At 41.5% G+C, this 20,054-nt stretch overlaps 1 protein-coding gene across 1 annotated transcript; it reads left to right on the top strand.

The window, feature by feature from the left end:
- Positions 1–17,807: 17,807 nt before the first annotated feature.
- On the top strand, positions 17,808–18,659 carry LOC140005522 (uncharacterized). Its single transcript, XM_072046528.1, has one exon. It carries the CDS (start codon positions 17,808–17,810, stop codon positions 18,657–18,659), a length of 852 nt encoding a protein of 283 aa, XP_071902629.1.
- Positions 18,660–20,054: the final 1,395 nt, after the last annotated feature.

Raw genomic sequence — 20,054 nt, 5'->3', positions numbered from 1 at the left:
TGAAATTTGATAGAGGAATACCTTGCATATAGGAGTAAAATACTGCCAATTTTGGCACCAATTCAAGTTCGTTTCGATACCGAATTAAATTGCTAGTGTTGGAGGTTCAAAACTGGAAATTCTTCTTCAGTCTTGAATCTTCCTCAACTTTGGGCTACCGTATCTCGGTACTCGAAACTCCGATTCTTGATCCGCTTGTTTTGTTATAAACCTCACTTGTAACACTAATTGAGTTGTAAATTTCAGAGGTCGGTTTGCAACATGTGAATCGTGCTGAATTTCCAAAGTTGGCCGAAATCCAACTTAATTCTGCCTTGTACGCCGAACCTGTACCTTCAAGCTCATTTTTGAATACCTTCCACTTAGATTCATGAAAAGTGTCTTTTAAGAACTTTTAGTAATTTCTAAGAGGTTTCCAACGGTACCAATTTTTATAATTTTGGACCTACTGAGTGCAAGATCTGATTTTTCTAAATTTGACGCGCAAAGCTGAAATTTGCTGATTTCTTAGAAAATGAAAATTTGAAAACTTGTTACTCCTTCTTGATGATAATTAATCGCTTTAAACTTGATTTCATGAAGGAAATCAGTTTTTCTTGTGTTAATAAAACCTCACTTTTGAACCTTTATTTTGAGTGGCTAAGGTTCTTGGTTTGAGGTATTGACTAGTCCAAATAAGCGTAACTCCTTTCTTGATTAATACGTGATTGTGAGTGAAAAATACTTGTTAATTGCTTCAGGTGCTCAAGCGAGTCTTGAAAAGAATCCCGGAGGGGACAACTAAAGATTTTCTCGCTCAATTACTTTTGAATTGGTGAGTGTCAAGTGCATGACTTGTCGTGTTTACTTGATTTACCTGCTTATATACGTGAATATCACTTGATGAGATGAGTGTATACTTTATCGCACTCGCTCTCCTTTACTTGAACTTTACTTGTATTAACTTGGTTTTCAAAGTCGATTGAGTGAATCTCGTCGACTAAAATATACCCGTTTTCGTGTGCGTGTCGTGTTGCCATGCATGTCGTGTATGTCGTGCGTGTCTTGTTGTCGGGTGGAGTGAACCTCCTCGACTTATGGGGACGCCCAATTCTCTTAACCAATCTTACAACTCGAGCCGGCATGGGCTTGGTCGAGAAGTTTGATAAACCAAGAGAATAACAAAACACAACTTGATCTTTTGAGATCTTGTTCGGCATACTCGTGGAGTATCGCCCTTTCCGTGCGTGTTCAAAAATCAAAACTTGATCTCTTGAGATCTCGTGTGGCATACTCGACGAGTATTACCTTTTTCGTGCGTGTTTGGTTTCGGATCCGAGAGGGTGGAATGTTGGTCGGAGGAAGTAATAAGTGAAGTTTCTACGGATAAAATACCCACCAGGATAACGGAGTGTCATCACGAGGGGGTATCGGATCGAGCCGTGGCGAAGCAAGAGGAAAATAGCTCCTGAGAGCTCCTATATCCTTGAATTGTTTCTGTTTATTTTTCTCGCTCGAATTGTAAATTACTTGAATATTGGGATTGTTATTTGGACAACGTGCTTGCATGTGTGTTTTCTTGGCCTCACGAGCGTTTCGCTCACCCCGTAGATTTGTTTTCCTTAACAGGAATTGATGGAGTAAAACTCGTTGGAACCCTTTGGATGTACTTTTGTATTAGGGTTTCAATTGTAATTGACTAGACATTTTGGCTATTGTATATATATTTGGGAATTGATGTATCTTTTGGATCCTGACGTAAGAATTGGATAACGGATGTATTTTGAACACGTGGTACAAGACTTGGATATTCGTTTATGGAAGCGATTTTTCCTTATTAGACTGGTATAAATTGTTATATATTGTTAAGTTTGAATTGATTTGTCTCGAGTCCTGGCGAGAGCTAGGCAGGCGTTCCGCGGATACCCTTGGGTTCGCCCTTGGGAGAAGTGGGGGCGTCACAGTTGGTATCAGAGCTTAGGCTTTAGATCTTTGTAGTGTATCCTAGGCTTAAAAGTTTAGGATACCGGACTGTGGGACTGGTTTGAAAGTTAAGTGACTACTTGTAGGAAAAAAAAAATCAGAGTAACTTCGCGTGGTTTCTGCACGGAGTGAGTTTGGGCCAAGACGTGATATGGTCCCAATTATGTGAATATGTATAAAAGACTAAGTACTCTTCTTGTGCGTAAGTTGTGAACTATGAAAGTGGTAAGTGTAAAACCTTTATCATGCTATTTGAGGTAGATAGATATGTACGTCAGGTAGGGATCTTAAACTTTGTTAATTTGCACTTGGGAGCGTACGGCCTGAGTTGTAAATTCTCTTAGTTCTGGATTCTTGTACTTGAGTACTAAATACTTTTTCTGAGAGAATACTTGTGACTTTGAAAGGGATATAGTCTCGTATATTATAGTGTGAATAAAAATCATAAGTGGTTTTGAGATAAATTCTGATGGCAAAGGTCAGAGCCCGGAGGATTCTTGTATTGGACTTGAGATCTCCATTATGGGAAATGAACGAGAAAAAAAAAACTAGACCCTTTTGACTGATATAGTTAGAATTGTCAGGGGTGATGCTAAGTGTTGAGGCCATTGTATTTTGCATGACTGTATGGCCTACTTTTGGGGCGCTTGTTTGACTTTAGTTTTCTGTGAGTAAAAGTACTTTTGTGGCAGCTGTGTACTATATTTTTGTGATCTTCCCTGACTTGCTAATTGTATGGATTTTGACATGTTAATGAATGTAAATTATTATTATTTTCAATGTTTTCGCAATTGGCCCTTGTTTCAAGTATTTTCTCGCGTAATTGATTTATTTCTTGCACTAGGCATACTTAGGTTATGGAAGGGCTAAGAAGGGGTCGAGGCCGTGGTCGAGGCCGTGGGCGAGGGGCTGGACAAACCCAACCTCAAGGGGATGAACAAGGATCGGCCACTAGACCGACCCAAGGACAAGAAAATATGGAGGTTAACCAAATGGCTACGGCCATTAATAGGATGACTGACATCCTAGAACGATTAGCTGAGAGACAGGAACCAGTGCCAGTTAACCAACCTGGGGGCGAGGATAGAGGGGAAGATAGAGCCTTAGAGAGATTCTTAAAGTTCAACCCGCCTAAGTTCATTGGTGAGCCTGATCCTGAGGTAGCGGAGAATTGGCTAGAAAGAATGACTAATATTTTCGCAGCCCTAGATTATGCGGAGGAGAGACGAGTAACTTTTGCTGTCTTTCAGTTTGAGGGTGCAGCACGTGCTTGGTGGGATATGATAAGGGGAAAATGGGAAAGAGCACAAACCCCTTGGACTTGGGAAAATCTTTTAGGAGAATTTAATGAGAAGTTTCTCCCGCCCTTAGTTCAAGAGAAACGGGAGGACGAATTCATAAAAGTGAAGCAGGGGGCGTCTAGTGTGGCTGAGTATGAAGGAAAATTTACTAAACTTTCTAGATACGCTCCAGAATTGGTAGCCACTGAGAGGAGAAGGATAAGGCGATTTGTACAAGGACTTAACGTGGAGATTCAAGAGGGGTTAGCAGCGGCCCAAATCTCTACTTTCACTGAAGCCCTAGAGAAGGCGCAGAGAGTCGAAAGTGCAAGGCTGCAAGTTAAGGATTTTCATGCCAAGAAAAGGGGCACTTCTAGTCATCCTCTTGGACAAGCAGATAAGGGTGCCCCACCTTCTAAAAAGGAAAAAGGAACGGGAGGAGTAGAGACATCTGGTACACAAAAAAAGACTCAATCAAGAGGAGGCCACAATGGAAGGGATCAACCGAGGAAGACTCCTCCAAGTGGTCAGCCTGTGGCTCCTCAAGTTATTTGTGGTTATTGTCGCAAGCCTAACCATACAGAGAATGAGTGTTGGAAGAAATCGGGAAAGTGTTTGTATTGTGGCAGCACTGGGCATCAGATCGCGAACTGTCCAAGTATACCGAATGAAGGAGGTAGTACTCAAAGGCTTGAAAAGTCAACTGCAAAGCAGTCTAGTGCTGGAGGAAGTCGATCTAAAGCACCAGCTAGGGTTTATGCATTAGGCTATCAACAGGTTTCCAATCCCGTTAAGGTCATTGAAGGTATGATTTTTGCTTTCTATTGTTTAGTTAAGGTTCTAAGTGACTATAGTACGACGCACACTTTTAAAAAATCCTAGATTCATGAGATAGAATCAAAGTTTGACTACTAATTGGGTCAGTAGAAATTGTGAAATGGGTTGCAGAGTGTAAGTTATTGTTTGACCTGATAAGTGTGACTATTAAGGGGTATGACTGTTATCCTAAGTGTGAATTTCGAGAACGAAATTCTCTTAAGGGGGAGAGGATGTGAGAACTCGTAAAAACTATTATTTTATGCCTAATTTATGGCTTAATAAACTATTTAATTGGATTTTTGCCACGAGGAATATTTTCTAGCCTTATTAGACCTAAATACATGGAAATATAACTTCGTTATATTTTTAAAGTGACTCGTTCTGAAAATTAATTTCCTGGAGTACGTTTAGTAAAAATAGTGAATAGTACATGGAGATTTTATCCGCGTAGTAGCACAATAAGCTTGGAATATTGAAGACTTGTACTATGGTCCTAAAATAGGTAATCTTATGAATAAATACTCAAGTGATAGTTAGTAGTACAATCGTTATAAGAATTTCTCGGAAGTTTCGCGTTATATCGTTAAAATTGACGGTACGCGTTTTCACACGCGCGACTTTATTTGAGGGACTTTAGACCCTTATTTCGGGACAATTAAGAGTGAATAATATTTACATGAATATATATGCATTGGAGGTTTAGTGCATTAGTGAACCAAACGCGCGAGAAAATCGAGCCGTAATCGCACCAAACGCCCCTAATGAGAGTTGACTTTTGGGTGAATTTCCACCACTTATTTCACCTTCTCTTGGAAGCTAAAGGAAATCAGATTTCTCTCCATCTTCTCTCTCCTCATAGCCGACCAAACACCCTCCTCTCTCTAACTCCATTGCTTCAAAATTTCTGCTCACTAATCTCACTCAAAACCACCCCAAATCATCTCCAAATTCAACCAAACTTGCACCACACCTAGCTTGACACTTGAGGAGCATTTTGAGCTGCAAACAAGGGCTGGAAATCACGGTTTTTCTGGGGTAATAGAGGGCCGAAAATTCTGCTGAACATCAACCCAAAGTAAGTGATGATCCACTCTTGGAAACTTGAAGTTTGGAAGCTATCTTACCTTGTTAAGTTCATGCATGCATTTGGTTAGCTTGATATGGATGTAAAATGTGATAGTGGGCTCTTTGTATTCCCACACTTGGGTTGTTGTTGCTGATTTGAGGATGAATGTTGGATTTAATGGTAGTTTAATGGTTATAATGATGAATTTATGGAGTGTTATTGTTGGGAACTCAAGTAGAGGTCATGACCAGAAATTGCCGAATCTGCCCCTGTTTTGTTCGGCCATGATAAGGCCCATTTTTGGTGATTTATTGGCATGATCCTGATGTGTATATGTTATATTATGTGTGTAGAAATTTTCGTTGTAAAACATTAACGATTGGATGGGCAAATGAATTTATTCATGAACTAGGCATTCTGGAAAATTATTTTCGGGTAAAACTGTCCAGTGGTCGTATTTTGGCCATAACTCTGTCCTCGGGTGTCGAAATCAAGTGCCGTCGGTGGCGTTTGAAACTAGACATTCCTAGCTTTAATTTGAGATAAAATTCACGTTCTGATTCTTTGTGAGTGATCCGAACCAAACGTTTTAATTTAGCTGTCCTGTCTCTCGGATTTGCTGGAATGGCTTGTTGAGGCAGCAACTTGAGGCTCAATTTTGAGCTGGTTGCTTGCCGAATTTCAGAACATTTCCTTCTGTGAACTTTTAGTCCCGTGAATTTATTTTCTAACGCCATAAACCATGCCTCATTCCGAGTTAAATTGATTGCGTTGTGACTAAAACAAGAGGACTGCCCTGTTTTGGAAAAACGTAGTATTTGGACTGATTTGGGGCAAAACTTGGGAATGATTTTATTAATTGAAGTTCTTGATGCTCATCACTTACCAAAGGTATCATGGATGTGTCTTAGACCTTTGTTTCACAAATGAACCATGTTCGGATAGTTTTCTTGGTTAAACGATTTGAAATTGTGAAATGAAAGTCACAAGGCAGATTGCCTTAGAATTTTTCCTGAACTTTGGTTGACTAATTAACTACCTTCCCGAGCGTATTTTTCCCTGAAATTTGATAGAGGAATACCTTGCATATAGGAGTAAAATACTGCCAATTTTGGCACCAATTCAAGTTCGTTTCGATACCGAATTAAATTGCTAGTGTTGGAGGTTCAAAACTGGAAATTCTTCTTCAGTCTTGAATCTTCCTCAAGTTTGGGCTACCGTATCTCGGTACTCGAAACTCCGATTCTTGATCCGCTTGTTTTGTTATAAACCTCACTTGTAACACTAATTGAGTTGTAAATTTCAGAGGTCGGTTTGCAACATGTGAATCGTGCCGAATTTCCAAAGTTGGCCGAAATCCAACTTAATTCTGCCTTGTACGCCGAACCTGTACCTTCAAGCTCATTTTTTAATACCTTCCACTTAGATTCATGAAAAAGTGTCTTTTAAGAACTTTTAGTAATTTCTAAGAGGTTTCCAACGGTACCAAGTTTTATAATTTTGGACCTACTGAGTGCAAGATCTGATTTTTCTAAATTTGACGCGCAAAGCTGAAATTTGCTGATTTCTTAGAAAATGAAAATTTGAAAACTTGTTACTCCTTCTTGATGATAATTGATCGCTTTAAACTTGATTTCATGAAGGAAATCAGTTTTTCTTGTGTTAATAAAACCTCACTTTTGAACCTTTATTTTGAGTGGCTAAGGTTCTTGGTTTGAGGTATTGACTAGTCCAAATAAGCGTAACTCCTTTCTTGATTAATACGTGATTGTGAGTGAAAAATACTTGTTATTTGCTTCAGGTGCTCAAGCGAGTCTTGAAAAGAATCCCGGAGGGGACAACTAAAGATTTTCTCGCTCAATTACTTTTGAATTGATGAGTGTCAAGTGCATGACTTGTCATGTTTACTTGATTTACCTGCTTATATACGTGAATATCACTTGATGAGACGAGTGTGTACTTTATCGCACTCGCTCTCCTTTACTTGAACTTTACTTGTATTAACTTGGTTTTCAAAGTCGATTGAGTGAATCTCGTCGACTAAAATATACCCGTTTTCGTGTGCGTGTCGTGTTGCCATGCATGTCGTGTATGTCGTGCGTGTCTTGTTGTCGGGTGGAGTGAACCTCCTCGACTTATGGGGACGCCCAATTCTCTTAACCAATCTTACAACTCGAGCCGGCATGGGCTTGGTCGAGAAGTTTGATAAACCAAGAGAATAACAAAACACAACTTGATCTTTTGAGATCTTGTTCGGCATACTCGTGGAGTATCGCCCTTTCCGTGCGTTTTCAAAAATCAAAACTTGATCTCTTGAGATCTCGTGTGGCATACTCGACGAGTATTACCTTTTTCGTGCGTGTTTGGTTTCGGATCCGAGAGGGTGGAATGTTGGTCGGAGGAAGTAATAAGTGAAGTTTCTACGGATAAAATACCCACCAGGATAACGGAGTGTCATCACGAGGGGGTATCGGATCGAGCCGTGGCGAAGCAAGAGGAAAATAGCTCCTGAGAGCTCCTATATCCTTGAATTGTTTCTGTTTATTTTTCTCGCTCGAATTGTAAATTACTTGAATATTGGGATTGTTATTTGGACAACGTGCTTGCATGTGTGTTTTCTTGGCCTCACGAGCGTTTCGCTCACCCCGTAGATTTGTTTTCCTTAACAGGAATGGATGGAGTAAAACTCGTTGGAACCCTTTGGATGTACTTTTGTATTAGGGTTTCAATTGTAATTGACTAGACATTTTGGCTATTGTATATATATTTGGGAATTGATGTATCTTTTGGATCCTGACGTAAGAATTGGATAACGGATGTATTTTGAACACGTGGTACAAGACTTGGATATTCGTTTATGGAAGCGATTTTTCCTTATTAGACTGGTATAAATTGTTATATATTGTTAAGTTTGAATTGATTTGTCTCGAGTCCTGGCGAGAGCTAGGCAGGCGTTCCGCGGATACCCTTGGGTTCGCCCTTGGGAGAAGTGGGGGCGTCACAGCTGGGCAGGCGGTCCACCGAACCCTTTGGTTCGCCTTAGGGTGAGGTGGGGCTCTCACATGCACTACCTGAACCCCTCTACGAGCTAGATGTAAAATCTTCTCCACCTCCCCATCGATGGGCCAAGGGCAACGAGACTGTGGCCAGAGAGTTCGTACTAGCATCAACGAATCTGATTCAACAATTAGATTCTCCAAGAAGCCTCGTTGCACACATAACTGCAGCCCAAGCAGCAAAGCCTTGGCCTCCGCCTGTAAGCTGGTACATTGCCCTAAGAACCCCGAGAACGCAAATAGCAATCCACCCTCAGGGCTCCAAAGGATCCCACCTCCACCACTCACCCCAGGGTTACCTTTCGAGCATCCATCTATGTTCATCTTGACAAACCGAGGCGGAGGAGAGTACCAACGGATCAACTTCATTCGGAAAACAACAGGCCGTTGCTCCACCCTGTCGAAGAACGTAGGCCAATCCCACACCTGCTGCAATTCCATGAATTCCAGGCCATAAGGATGGCATCCTTAAGATCCCGAAAAATAGCCCGACAAACAATAACCGGGTTCATCCCGATCCCTTGGAATCGCGCCTTATTCCTAGCCTTCCAGATGTGCCAACAGATAAGACTAGGCAAGAGCCGGAAGATGAATTTGAGCCTCTCCAATTTGACCCGCTTGAGCGACCAACTGCCGAAGACCCCTTGAACGTTACCTGCATTAAGGGAAATCCCATAAACTGAACCAAAAAACTTCCAAACTGCAACCGCCAGACCCCCTTTCGAGAACAAATGTCCCATTGACTCAATCTGCGGAATTAAGCAACAAGAACACTTTGAGGGCAGGTGGAAACCGTATGACGCTAGGACGTCGTCCAAGGGGAGGCGATTCTGCAGTAGGCGAAGTACAAAAAATGACACCTTCAGGGGAACCTGTGAGAACCCAGAAAAAAAAAATAATATTATTTTATTCCTGTGCACCCGATTTCTTTTATTTTTTTATTATATTACTTTTATCAACATTTTATCAGTAAATATAGTTTTTAAATCAGTTTTCTAGTATAAGGTAGTTCGTGAGAAATTAGGAATATATTTTGGACGTGGGACCCGCTAGTACATTAAGTGAGAGAAATTCAGCCAATTAGGTTAAAGTTTTGCGTAAAGGGATTTTATTACTAGGTATTAGAAGATAGTTGGAAGTTACCTAGGTGGATTAACCATGAGGGGACAATAAATGACTTTTAGCAACAACAAGGTGCCAAGTGTCCAATTGTGGTTGGATTAGACTTGCCTAACTTTTGGCCTAACTTTCCCTAACTTTACTAAAAGGCTAATGTTGACCAAATCATCTTCATTTCAGCCTTGCCTTGGCCGAACCTCTCTAGCAAACAAAGGAGAAAAACTTCAACCTTCCATCTTCTAATCTTTGCTCAAATCTTGAAAACTAGCCGATTGTTTCTTGAGTTCGTCCACAAAATCAACTTCCCAAGGGTGTTTGAAGAGCTTGGTGGTGTTGTTTTGGAAGGAAACCTCCTAAGCTACAATCTTTCTTGAAGAACTAAGGTATCTTGCTTGGAACTCATCTTTTGTTTCTAATTTTGGCCAATTTGTGCCTTATAGTAGCTATATACGTGATTTTTCGGAAGATTTGGTGGATTGGAGTGAAGCTAGCTAATTTTCTGAATTTTGTGGGAATTTTATGTTTTCCTATGATTGAGATGATTGAGCTGGAATTGATGGTTCTAAATGGCATTATATAGCTCTCTTGTACGTTAATTGTGGTTAATTGCGGAAAATTTCCGCTTGTGTGGAAAATTTCAGATTTAGGGTTACTAATTGGGGGTTTTCTATGGTTGATAGTTGAGCTTCTAATTGGATATAATTGAGGGGTATTATGACCCCAATGAAGTATATTGAATGGCTTATGAATTGTTTGGGTGCTTGTGGTTGTGTTGGATAGCTTTTAATGGTTGTCTTGTAGGTTGGAAAAGCTGAAATTTTAGGGGAAATGCTGTCCAAGTGTCTAGGGTATCGGATTCTTATGAGTTGGGTTGAGATTTGATAGAAATGAATAATCTTAGGGTTTATTTCTACTTTTAACCCTAAATGTTATGTATTTTTCATTTCCAAGCTATATTTGGGTCTTGCCTTAATAGTTCCTAGAAAAAGGTATTCGACTTGTGTTTGCGTTTTCATTGTACTTTCTTGATTATTATATGGCGTGCCGGTGATCCGAGGCTCACGTCGGGCGAAAACTTGTGAAATTTCTTTGTTGAACTTGGTGAGTGTACTACTCACATGTTTGTTATTCCGTGGCTTTCTTGTACTTGAATTCTGTGATTTGGACTAGTTGAGATGATTGTTTGAGCTAGGTGAGGCGAGGGTGTACTTTACCACTCTCGTACTCTCTGGCCTTCTTGACTGGTTATTATATTAGGCTTACTTGACTGTACTTGTATCACTTGAACACTCTTGACTGTACTTGATTTGGTGTCGATTGGATACCAATCTTTACTGTTCACTCTGAGCTCTACCTCATTGGAAGTCAATGGACTCGAGCCAATAAGGACTTGGTCGGGGACATTTGACAAGCCATGGGGACTGTATTTGGGAATCTTTGGGTATGAGACCCTTGATTTCGATATACTCGAGTAATACCAACTCTGTACTGTTTGGTGTTCGGGCCCGGTAAGGGGAAAGTGAGGTAGACGGATAATTGGAGTAAAGAGGAGTCTACGGTCGTGATTACCTGGTATACATTGACGGAGAGTCAATGAGATGAGATCAAGCATGGCAAAAGAGGAAAAGGGCTCTTGAGAGCCATCCGTATCCTTTTATTCCTTATACTTGGGTGTTGTTGTTTTTGCTTGCTGGACGTACGTATTTGGATTGAATATTCTTGTGTTTATGTGATCTTGGTAAATTTACGTGACGGTACCTCATTGGCCGAAAGCTCACTCCGTGAATTTTGTTTTCCTTACAGGGATTTACCTTTTGGACTTTTGATTTTGAAGAATGAGTTGAGTAGAGCTAGTTGAGAGATTTTGTATAGCTCCTCAATAGTTGGAAACTTAATTGCACTGGGATTTAAATGCTTCCTTTTGGCTTGTAACCACACGAATGTGGTTTGTAACTGTGTGTGTGTACTCATGTTCAATGTATTATCTTTGGCTTGTATATATTCCTTTCAGGGGTTGTAAAAAGTTACTTGTATTCGATTGGGTCCTGGCGGATTGTGACGTGATAGTCACTATTCACTTTACGTTTTAACTTTTGTTTTTTCCGTTTCTTGATTGTTGGCTTGGTTGAGCGCGCTAGTAGATTCCCGAACGACTTGAGTTACTGTTTTACCGTTTCAGTAGTCCTGGCGAGAGCTGGGCAGGCAGTCCGCTAACCCCTTTGGTACGCCTTAGGGGAAGGTGGGGCTGTCACAGGTGGTATCAGATCCTAGGTTAGAAATACCCTGGGCGAACCTGAAACCTGATCCTTAGAACTTTTGGGGATTGTGTTTAGACGCCATTAAGTGTGAATATATTGTCTAAGCTATAAACCTTTGCTATCTTTGTAGGTTATGGCTGGCACTAGTGGAGCGGGCGGAGACGAGCCACCTCAGAGGCGCCCACGGGTTATTGACTACCAGGAGAGACCGAGAGGTCCGATCCGGCTGTGGTATACCGCTAGTCGGACCCGCCGCTGTAGGCGTTGCCAGTTTTACTCTTACGCGGACCACGTGGTTGTGGCGGTACTTGCTGAACGACGGAGGCTTAGATGTGCCGCCGCCAGGGAGCGTACTGAGACCCTTAGACTTAGGGGCATCATGCGGATGCAGGCCGATAGGATTGGAGAGCTCCAGGGGGACGTGGCCATGGAGCAGGAGAGAACGAACACGCTGAGGGAGCAGTTGCAGGTGGTTAACGACCGCCTCACTAGGGTAGTCCGGGAGGTGAGAGACCGGTCTGACGCTATTATCGATGAGTGTGGGGCACTCATCCAGGGAGTGATTGGCGCCAATGCGCCAGGGGGAGTTCCAGGTGACGGAGCTCTAGGTCAGGGAGGCACCCCTAGCTCTAGCTCTGGGGGGGAGTCGGTTGGCTCCGTCGAGGACTAGATTAGGGTTTTTGAGCCTTCTTTTGATCCCGTGTTAGGGATACCTAGGAAAAGCTTTTGGTTAGATGTTTTGTACCTTTTGGGACCTAGGTTGTACAGTATATTTTGACAGACCCTCTTTTGGCTTCACGGCAGTACTTTTGTATATATTTGATTGACTGTTCATGTATGACTGTTTGACACAGTTATGTGTTCTGTGTATAACTGTTCTATATGTATACATGCTTTATGTGGTGTTTATTTTTGGTTCTTCGTTCATGCTTATATGACTATATTTATACGCACTTTTAATATTATTTTGTGCCTCGACTTTAGAGTGACATTAGAGAAATGGAAGGCACTCATAGTGAACGAGGCCGCGGGCGCGGGGTTAGGCAACCCACAACTGACGGGGGTACTAGGGATACCACGACTGAACCAAATCCTAAACCTAGGGTTGACCCTAGTGCCCAAATAGCTGCTGCTATGCAGCAACTGACCGACCTGTTAGCCCACGTAGTGCAACAGCAAGGCCAACCTCCTATCCAACAACCTGGGAACCCTGGCCATGTAGTAGAGAGTGAAGATCGGGCCCTAGAGAGATTTCAGAAGTTCTTTCCGCCAAAATTTCTGGGGGGGCCAAATCCGGACGTGGCCGAAAAATGGTTAGAGAAAATGATAGATATTTTTACCGCCCTACACTATTCAGAAGAGAGACAGGTTACATTCGCTGTCTTCCAATTGGAAGGGGCCGCACGTTCTTGGTGGAACGTGATACGACTGAAGTGGGACCGGGAACAAACACCAAGAACATGGGTAAACTTTATGAGGGACTTCAACGCGAAATACTTTCCCCCTCTAGTTCAGGAAAAAAAGGAGGACGAGTTCATTAGACTCCGTCAGGGAACGCAGTCGGTGGCTGAGTACGAGAGCCAGTTTACTTGTGAGAACCCGTAATTTTCATTTTCTAGGTTTTAGAATTTTTCATGGCTTGTTTTCTGCATTTTCGTGATTAGAAAATTTTTTTATATAATTTTAAGGAGCAGATATAGTTTTTAGATGATTTTTCTAGTATCGAATAGATTTTGAGAAATTAAGAACGTATACCGGACGTGGGACCCACTAGTGCGAAAAGTTCGGAAAATTTCGGCCACCTAGGTTAAGTTTTGGATACTGGAATTATTTTATCGGGTGTTATGAGATATTTAGAGGTGACCAAGTGGTTGGTGTGAGAGAGACAAAAGTTAGGCAAGTAATTAATGAAAGTGACATGTGTCACTTAGAGATTCCATCTTCAATTTGACTTACTATTTATCCTTTTACCATTTATTACATAAACCCAAAAATTGACTAAAAATCTTCCATTTCTTCCAAGCTTGTGGCCGAACCTCTCTTGACAAGAAGAAGAAAAAAAAAACTCTCCAAGTTCTTGATTTCATCTTGCTCCAAATCATCAAAACAACTACTTAGGCTTACTTTTGTTCCATAAAACCTCTTCACTTAGTGATTTTGAGGTGATTGGTGAAGTTATTTGGAAGGTTGAGGTGACCCATAGCTCTCTCTCTCTTGTTTTAAAGGTAAGTCATGAAGAACCACCCTCCTCCCTTATTTGATGCTTAAATCATGCTTAGTGGTTGTATAAGATGCAAATTTATGGGTTATATCTTGAGTTGTGGTTGAATTGATGAACTTTTATTATTTTTGGGGATTTTTCTGTTTTAATATGAACATGATTGTGTGGCTATATATGATGATTGGAAATGGTATATAAGGCATCTAGAAGGTGGAAAAAGTGGACAATTGCAATCAATTTCTGTTTTGGAAGAAATTCTGGAAAATTAGGGTTCTTGGTTCTTCATTCTGTCCGAAATTTTTGGTCCTATATAGAGGCCGAATTGGCCTTGTCTTAAAACATGAAAGTTGTAGGTAATGACATTTTAGAGGTGTCTACAAAATTTCAGGTCAATCGGAGTAGCGTAGAGTGAGAAAAGTCGAAATTACTATTGCTGTTCTGGTTTTACCCGAAATTGGGATTTGCGACTGTAATTGGTTGTTTTGGCTGGAATTTCTTCCTAATTGGTTGTTGAGGCCTTCTGATAAAATTTATCCCTGTTTCTTATCTTTCATCTGGTTTTTGAATTTCTGGATTTGGACTTGTAGAGCCTGAGTTATGATGTTTCCGCTAGAATGCGTTTTGGTGAATCTGTTTTACGTTGTTGATGAAGTATCTTGCATTTTTGACCTGTTTACACTCAAAACTGGGTTGAGTGACCTTCTGTGAAGTTGTAGCCCTGTCTTTTAGCTTCGAAATGGTGGGTCTTGCACCCTCATCCGATAATCGTAGTGCATTTGGTACTATTACCGCAAAGTAAAGTCAAAACCTGTTTTTTTTTCAGGGCCAAAGTTAATTGCATGTTCGAATTTTCTGGTTTCTTTAATGTTTGTATATGTTTATGGAACCCTATTGGGGTCATATTTGGCATTGGTTTATGACTCGTTATCGAGTCTCCTTGTATTTGTTTGCATGTTTTAGGGATTGTTTTCATTCTAGTCATTTCCTAGCTAACTTTTGTACTTGTACTACTTTGAGCCTAGTGAACGGCTTTTGGGAAATGAGATGAATTTTGTGTGAGATGTTGAGACTGATTTGAGGAATTAATGAAGCCATGATGGCTGGAAAATAGGTAAACACAAGGGATATGCTGCCGAAATTTTACTTAAAGGCTAGTTGGATTTACTTGTGATTTGAGCGAAGGGCTTTTGGGTTGTTTGCGCTTAGGTCTTCATGTTACCTTTTCGTTTCCAAGAAAATCATGTTTTCTACCCTTGCATTACTATTTATTTGGCAAGGCGTACGACGTGTAGTCGAGCCTCACTTGTGCATTCCGTTCACTCGATTTTGGATATGAAACCTTCAATTGGTTTATTTTGATTATTTTAGGCTTTCTTGGCGATTAAAGCCAATCCGAAGTGAAAACTTTTGAGGTATCTGTACTTGAATCGGTGAGTGTACCACTCCCCTCCATTGCTGTTTAACTTGATTTCTGCTCTGCAATCTGTTTAATTTGTTTGAGACGAGGGTGTACTTTATCACACTCGTTCTCTTGTCTGTTCATATGCCAATTTACTATGCAAAATTTGAATCTGTTATCTGTGTCTGCATCTGTTCGGATGTCTGTGACCTATGAGCTCAAATCCTGTGGCTAAATTATTCGAGTCGGGCCGGCAAGGGCCTGGACGATTAGATAACGAACCACGGTAGTCTGTTTTGGGATCTTTGGGTATTGAGACCCTTGATTCCGGTATACTCGAGTGTTACCATTTCTGTTCGTTTGCGATGAGCGGGCCCGGTAAAGGGGTGTTTGGTGAACGGGATTCGGTGTAAAGTGGGGTCTACGGACGTTGGTTCTATATACGTTGACGGAGAGTCAACCGGCTTGGATCAAGTACTGCGCTGGAAAGCTGGCTCCTGAGAGCCACCTGTATCCTTCCTATGTGAATCATTAGTTACTTTACTTTACATCTGGCATGTGTATCTGATTTGTTAAGTGTGAAATGCCATGATTTTTCCGCTATATGTTTGGTACCTCATTGAGCGCAAGCTCACCCTTTTCTGTTCCTTTTTGTTTTCCTTACAGGAAAATAAATACTTTTGGACTGGATTTGATAAATGGCTGCCAAATTGAGCTAGTTGAACATATCTTTTGTATAGCTCATGTATTAAAATCCTAAATGTACTTTTGGGAACTGTTTTCCTTTTGATTTGGCAAACCAGACATGTATCCACTTTTGAATACTTTTGTATGCCACTTTGGCTTGTAAATGCTAAGTTTCAAGATGGGAATGTTTGCTTGGTATTTGGTTGGGTTCTGACGGGTCGGTTACTATTCATAGCCGACTTCGATTTTATTTTTTTTTTGTAATTTTAACATTTTGATTTGTTTACCCGCGTTGGTAAGTTTCGGGATGTATTAGTTCGTTCTATACCGAACCGTTAGTCCTGGCGAGAGCTGGGCAGGCAGTCCTCCGAACCCTTTGGTTCGCTTTAGGGTAAGGTGGGGCTGTCACAGTTGGTATCAGAGCCACTTCGCGTGGTCTCTGCGCGGAGTGAGCTTGGGCCAGTGGTGTTATGGTCCTGATTTCGTGAATATGTCTAAGTACTCGTTTGAGCGTAAGATATGAACTGGGCATGTTATAAGTGTAAAAATTGTTTTCATGAAATTTGAGGAAGTTAGGTATGTATGTCGGGTAGGAATCCTTAATATGGATGCTTTACTCTTGGGACCGGCCGGCTTGAGTTGTGAATTATCTTAGATGGGATTCTTGCGCCCGGGTACGAAAAAGAGGAAAGCCTAGGTTAGAAAAGACTTGGGCGAACTAGAAATGTGATTCTATGGAATTTCGTGTAGTTTGTTCGGAAGTTAGTAAGCATGATTAACTCGGATTAAGATATAAATTGGGGCATTCTCGTTGAATTGAGATTAGGGATGGAGCCCTAGAGGGGAAAAGATTTTCGTTAGTTATTGTTGTACTTATGACCTAGTTTGTCTATAGCACTCTGGATGACCCCGCTACTTTCTTGGATTTTTTTTCATATTTGTATCTAATTGATTGCTACTGTGTGGCTTGTTTGGTACAGCTATGTTATATATGTATACTTTTGATCTGTGCGTACCTTTTGCTACTTGTTTTTGCTTACCTATGTTTAATATTATATTCCCGCTCCGACCCTAGATTTATTAGACCAATGGAAGGCACTCGTAGTGGACGGGGCCGCGGGCGTGGAATTAGGCAACCTATATCTGAGAGGCGCACTGGAGAAACCTCATATGAACCAAACCCTGAACCTAGGGTTGACCCCAATGTCCAAATAGCTGCTGCCATGCAGCAAATGACTGATTTGCTAGCCCAAGTGGTGCACCAACAAGGTCAAAACCCTAACCCCAACCCTGGGAATCCTGGTAATCACATTAAGGGCGAGGATAGAGCCCTTGAGAGATTTCAGAAGTTCTCCCCACCCAAATTTCTTGGAGGTCCTGATCCTGACGTGGCTGAGAAGTGGCTGGAGAAGATGATCGATATTTTCGCTGCCTTACACTATACCGAGGAGAGACAGGTAACATTTGCTGTCTTTCAACTAGAGGGAGCCGCCCGTTCCTGGTGGAATGTCATTCGATTGAAATGGGAAAGAGAACAAACCCCGACGACGTGGGCGAACTTTATGAGGGAATTTAATGCCAAGTTTTTCCCTCCTCTAATCCAAGAAAAGAAGGAAGATGAATTTATTTGGCTTCGCCAAGGAACTCAGACCGTAGCCGAGTATGAGAGTCAATTCACTCGGTTGTCTAAGTTTGCGCCCGAACTGATTATAACTGAACAAAGACGGATAAGGCGATTCATCCAGGGATTAAATGTTGAAATTCAAAAGGATCTGGCGGTAGCCCAACTTAATACTTTTAGCGATGCGGTGGAGAAAGCCCAGCGGGTTGAAAGTACGAGGCTACAAGTTGGAAGAGCACGACCTAGGAATACCTCGAAAGGAGGCCGAGCCATAATTCCCCAAACGACTTGTGCATATTGTAAGAAACTTGGTCATAATATGGATAGCTGCTGGAAAAGGCAAGGAAAGTGCCTGAAATGCGGAAGTAGCGAGCACCAAATTTCTGGGTGTTCAAAAATGCAGGAAGGGACTACTTCGAATGCTAGACCAAACACTTCTGGAGGGAGCCGGCCGACAGTTCCTGCCAGAGTGTATGCTATAGGTGACCAACCTGTACCTGATTCCTCGGAAGTGGTGGAAGGTACACTTCCGATTTTTCACCGATTAGCTAAAGTGTTAATTGACCCTGGTGCAACCCATTCATTCGTAAATCCATGTTTTATGTCTGGAATAAATGTGCAACCTGTTAGATTACCCTTCGATCTTGAAGTTAGGACTCCCATGGGTAATAAGAATGTAATCACTAGTCTGGCTTATAAGAATTGTGAATTCTGGATTGGTGAGCGTAAAATGCTAGTGGATTTGATCAGTCTGGACATAAAAGGTTATGATGTTATAATAGGAATGGATTTTCTAGGCTATCACCATGCTAAACTTGACTGCCGAGCGAAAGTGGTGGAATTTTGTATACCTGGTGAAGTAACCCTGAGGTTAGATGTCAAGGGTAGGTTAGCATCATCTGCTATGATCTCAGGAATTCGAGCAAGGAAAATGTTGTTTAAAGGAGCGCAAGGTTTCTTAGCCTTCTTGATAAACGCCCCCAGTGATCAAGTGAAGCTGGAGGATGTACCAGTGGTACGGGAATTTCCGGATGTTTTTCCCGAAGAGTTAAGGACTCTACCCCCGGAAAGAGAAGTGGAATTTAAAATTGATTTAATGCCTGGAACGGCTCCAATTTCTAAGACCCCGTATCGAATGGCTCCTGCCGAGCTAAAAGAATTGAAAATTTAATTACAGGATCTGTTGGAGAAGGGTTTTGTGAAGGAGAGTGATTCATCATGGGGAGCGCCCGTCCTATTCGTTAAGAAAAAAGATGGAAGCTTGAGGTTATGTATCGATTACCGAGGGTTAAATGAGGTTACAATTAAGAATAAATACCCTCTACCGTTGATTGATAGCTTATTCGACCAACTGCAAGGGTCAGTGGTCTTCTCTAAGCTGGATTTAAGGCAAGGGTACTATCAGTTGAAGATCAAGAGGGAAGATATACCTAAGACTGCTTTTAGTACGAGATATGGACATTTTGAGTTTGCAGTCATGCCTTTTGGATTAACCAATGCACCAGCTGCTTTCATGGACCTGATGCAGAGAATTTTTAAGAAGTATCTGGACCAGTTTGTAGTGGTTTTCATAGATGATATCCTGATTTACTCTAAGACTCGAGAGGAGCATGCTAAGCATTTAGAGGTGGTTTTGCAGATACTAAGAGAACATAAGCTGTATGCCAAATTCAGTAAGTGTGAGTTTTGGTTAGAAGTTTCTTGGGTTTAGCAGGCTATTATAGGCGATTTATCCAGGATTTCTCGAAGATTGCAGGACCTATGACTGAGCTAACCAAGAAAGGGGCCAAGTTTGTCTGGACTCCGAAGTGCGAGTCAAGTTTTCAGGAACTAAAGAAGCGGTTAACATCCGCTCCCGTTTTGGTTCTACCCGATGGAGGTGAAGGTTATGCTGTATATTCTGATGCTTCCAGAGAAGGTCTGGGATGTGTCTTAATGCAAATGGGTAAGGTAGTTGCCTATGCTTCTAGGAGATTGAAACCCCACGAACAAAACTACCCAACTCATGACCTAGAACTAGCCGCAGTAATTTTTGCCTTGAAGAAATGGAGACACTACTTGTACGGCATGACTTTTGAGGTTTATACGGACCATAAGAGCCTCAAGTACTTGTTCTCCCAAAAGGAGCTAAATTTGAGACAAAGGCGATGGGTAGAATTTCTGGAAGATTATGACTGCTCGATTAATTACCATCCAGGAAAAGCCAATATGGTGGCTGACGCTCTTAGTAGGAAGGCCCAAGTAGCAGGGTTAATGGTAAAAGAGTGGGATATGTTAGAGGAAATAAGTGGATGGAACCCTCGCTTGGAGAAATTGAAGGTCTTATTTGGGAACTTATCATTGAAGTCACCGTTACTAGAGCGTATTAAGGAGGCCCAGAAAACGGACCCTATGATTCGGAAGAATTTGGAGAAAGTGCAAAAAGGGGAAACCCTAGACTTCAAATTAGGGCCCGAAGGGGTATTGAGGTTTCGTGATCGAATTGTGATTCCGGCAAATGAGGAGTTAAGGAAAAGAATTCTAGAAGAATCACATCGGTCGAAGTATACTATACACCCAGGTGTGA

Source organism: Coffea arabica, chromosome 4e, assembly GCF_036785885.1.
Source record: "Coffea arabica cultivar ET-39 chromosome 4e, Coffea Arabica ET-39 HiFi, whole genome shotgun sequence".
Lineage (NCBI taxonomy): Eukaryota > Viridiplantae > Streptophyta > Magnoliopsida > Gentianales > Rubiaceae > Coffea > Coffea arabica.
Note: the sequence above shows the minus strand (reverse complement) of the source record. Positions and strands in the feature narration are given on the sequence as shown.

Excerpts from the sequence above, each read along its gene's own strand:
- LOC140005522 (XM_072046528.1), top strand. The coding sequence starts at position 17,808 with ATGGATAGCTGCTGGAAAAGGCAAGGAAAGTGCCTGAAATGCGGAAGT.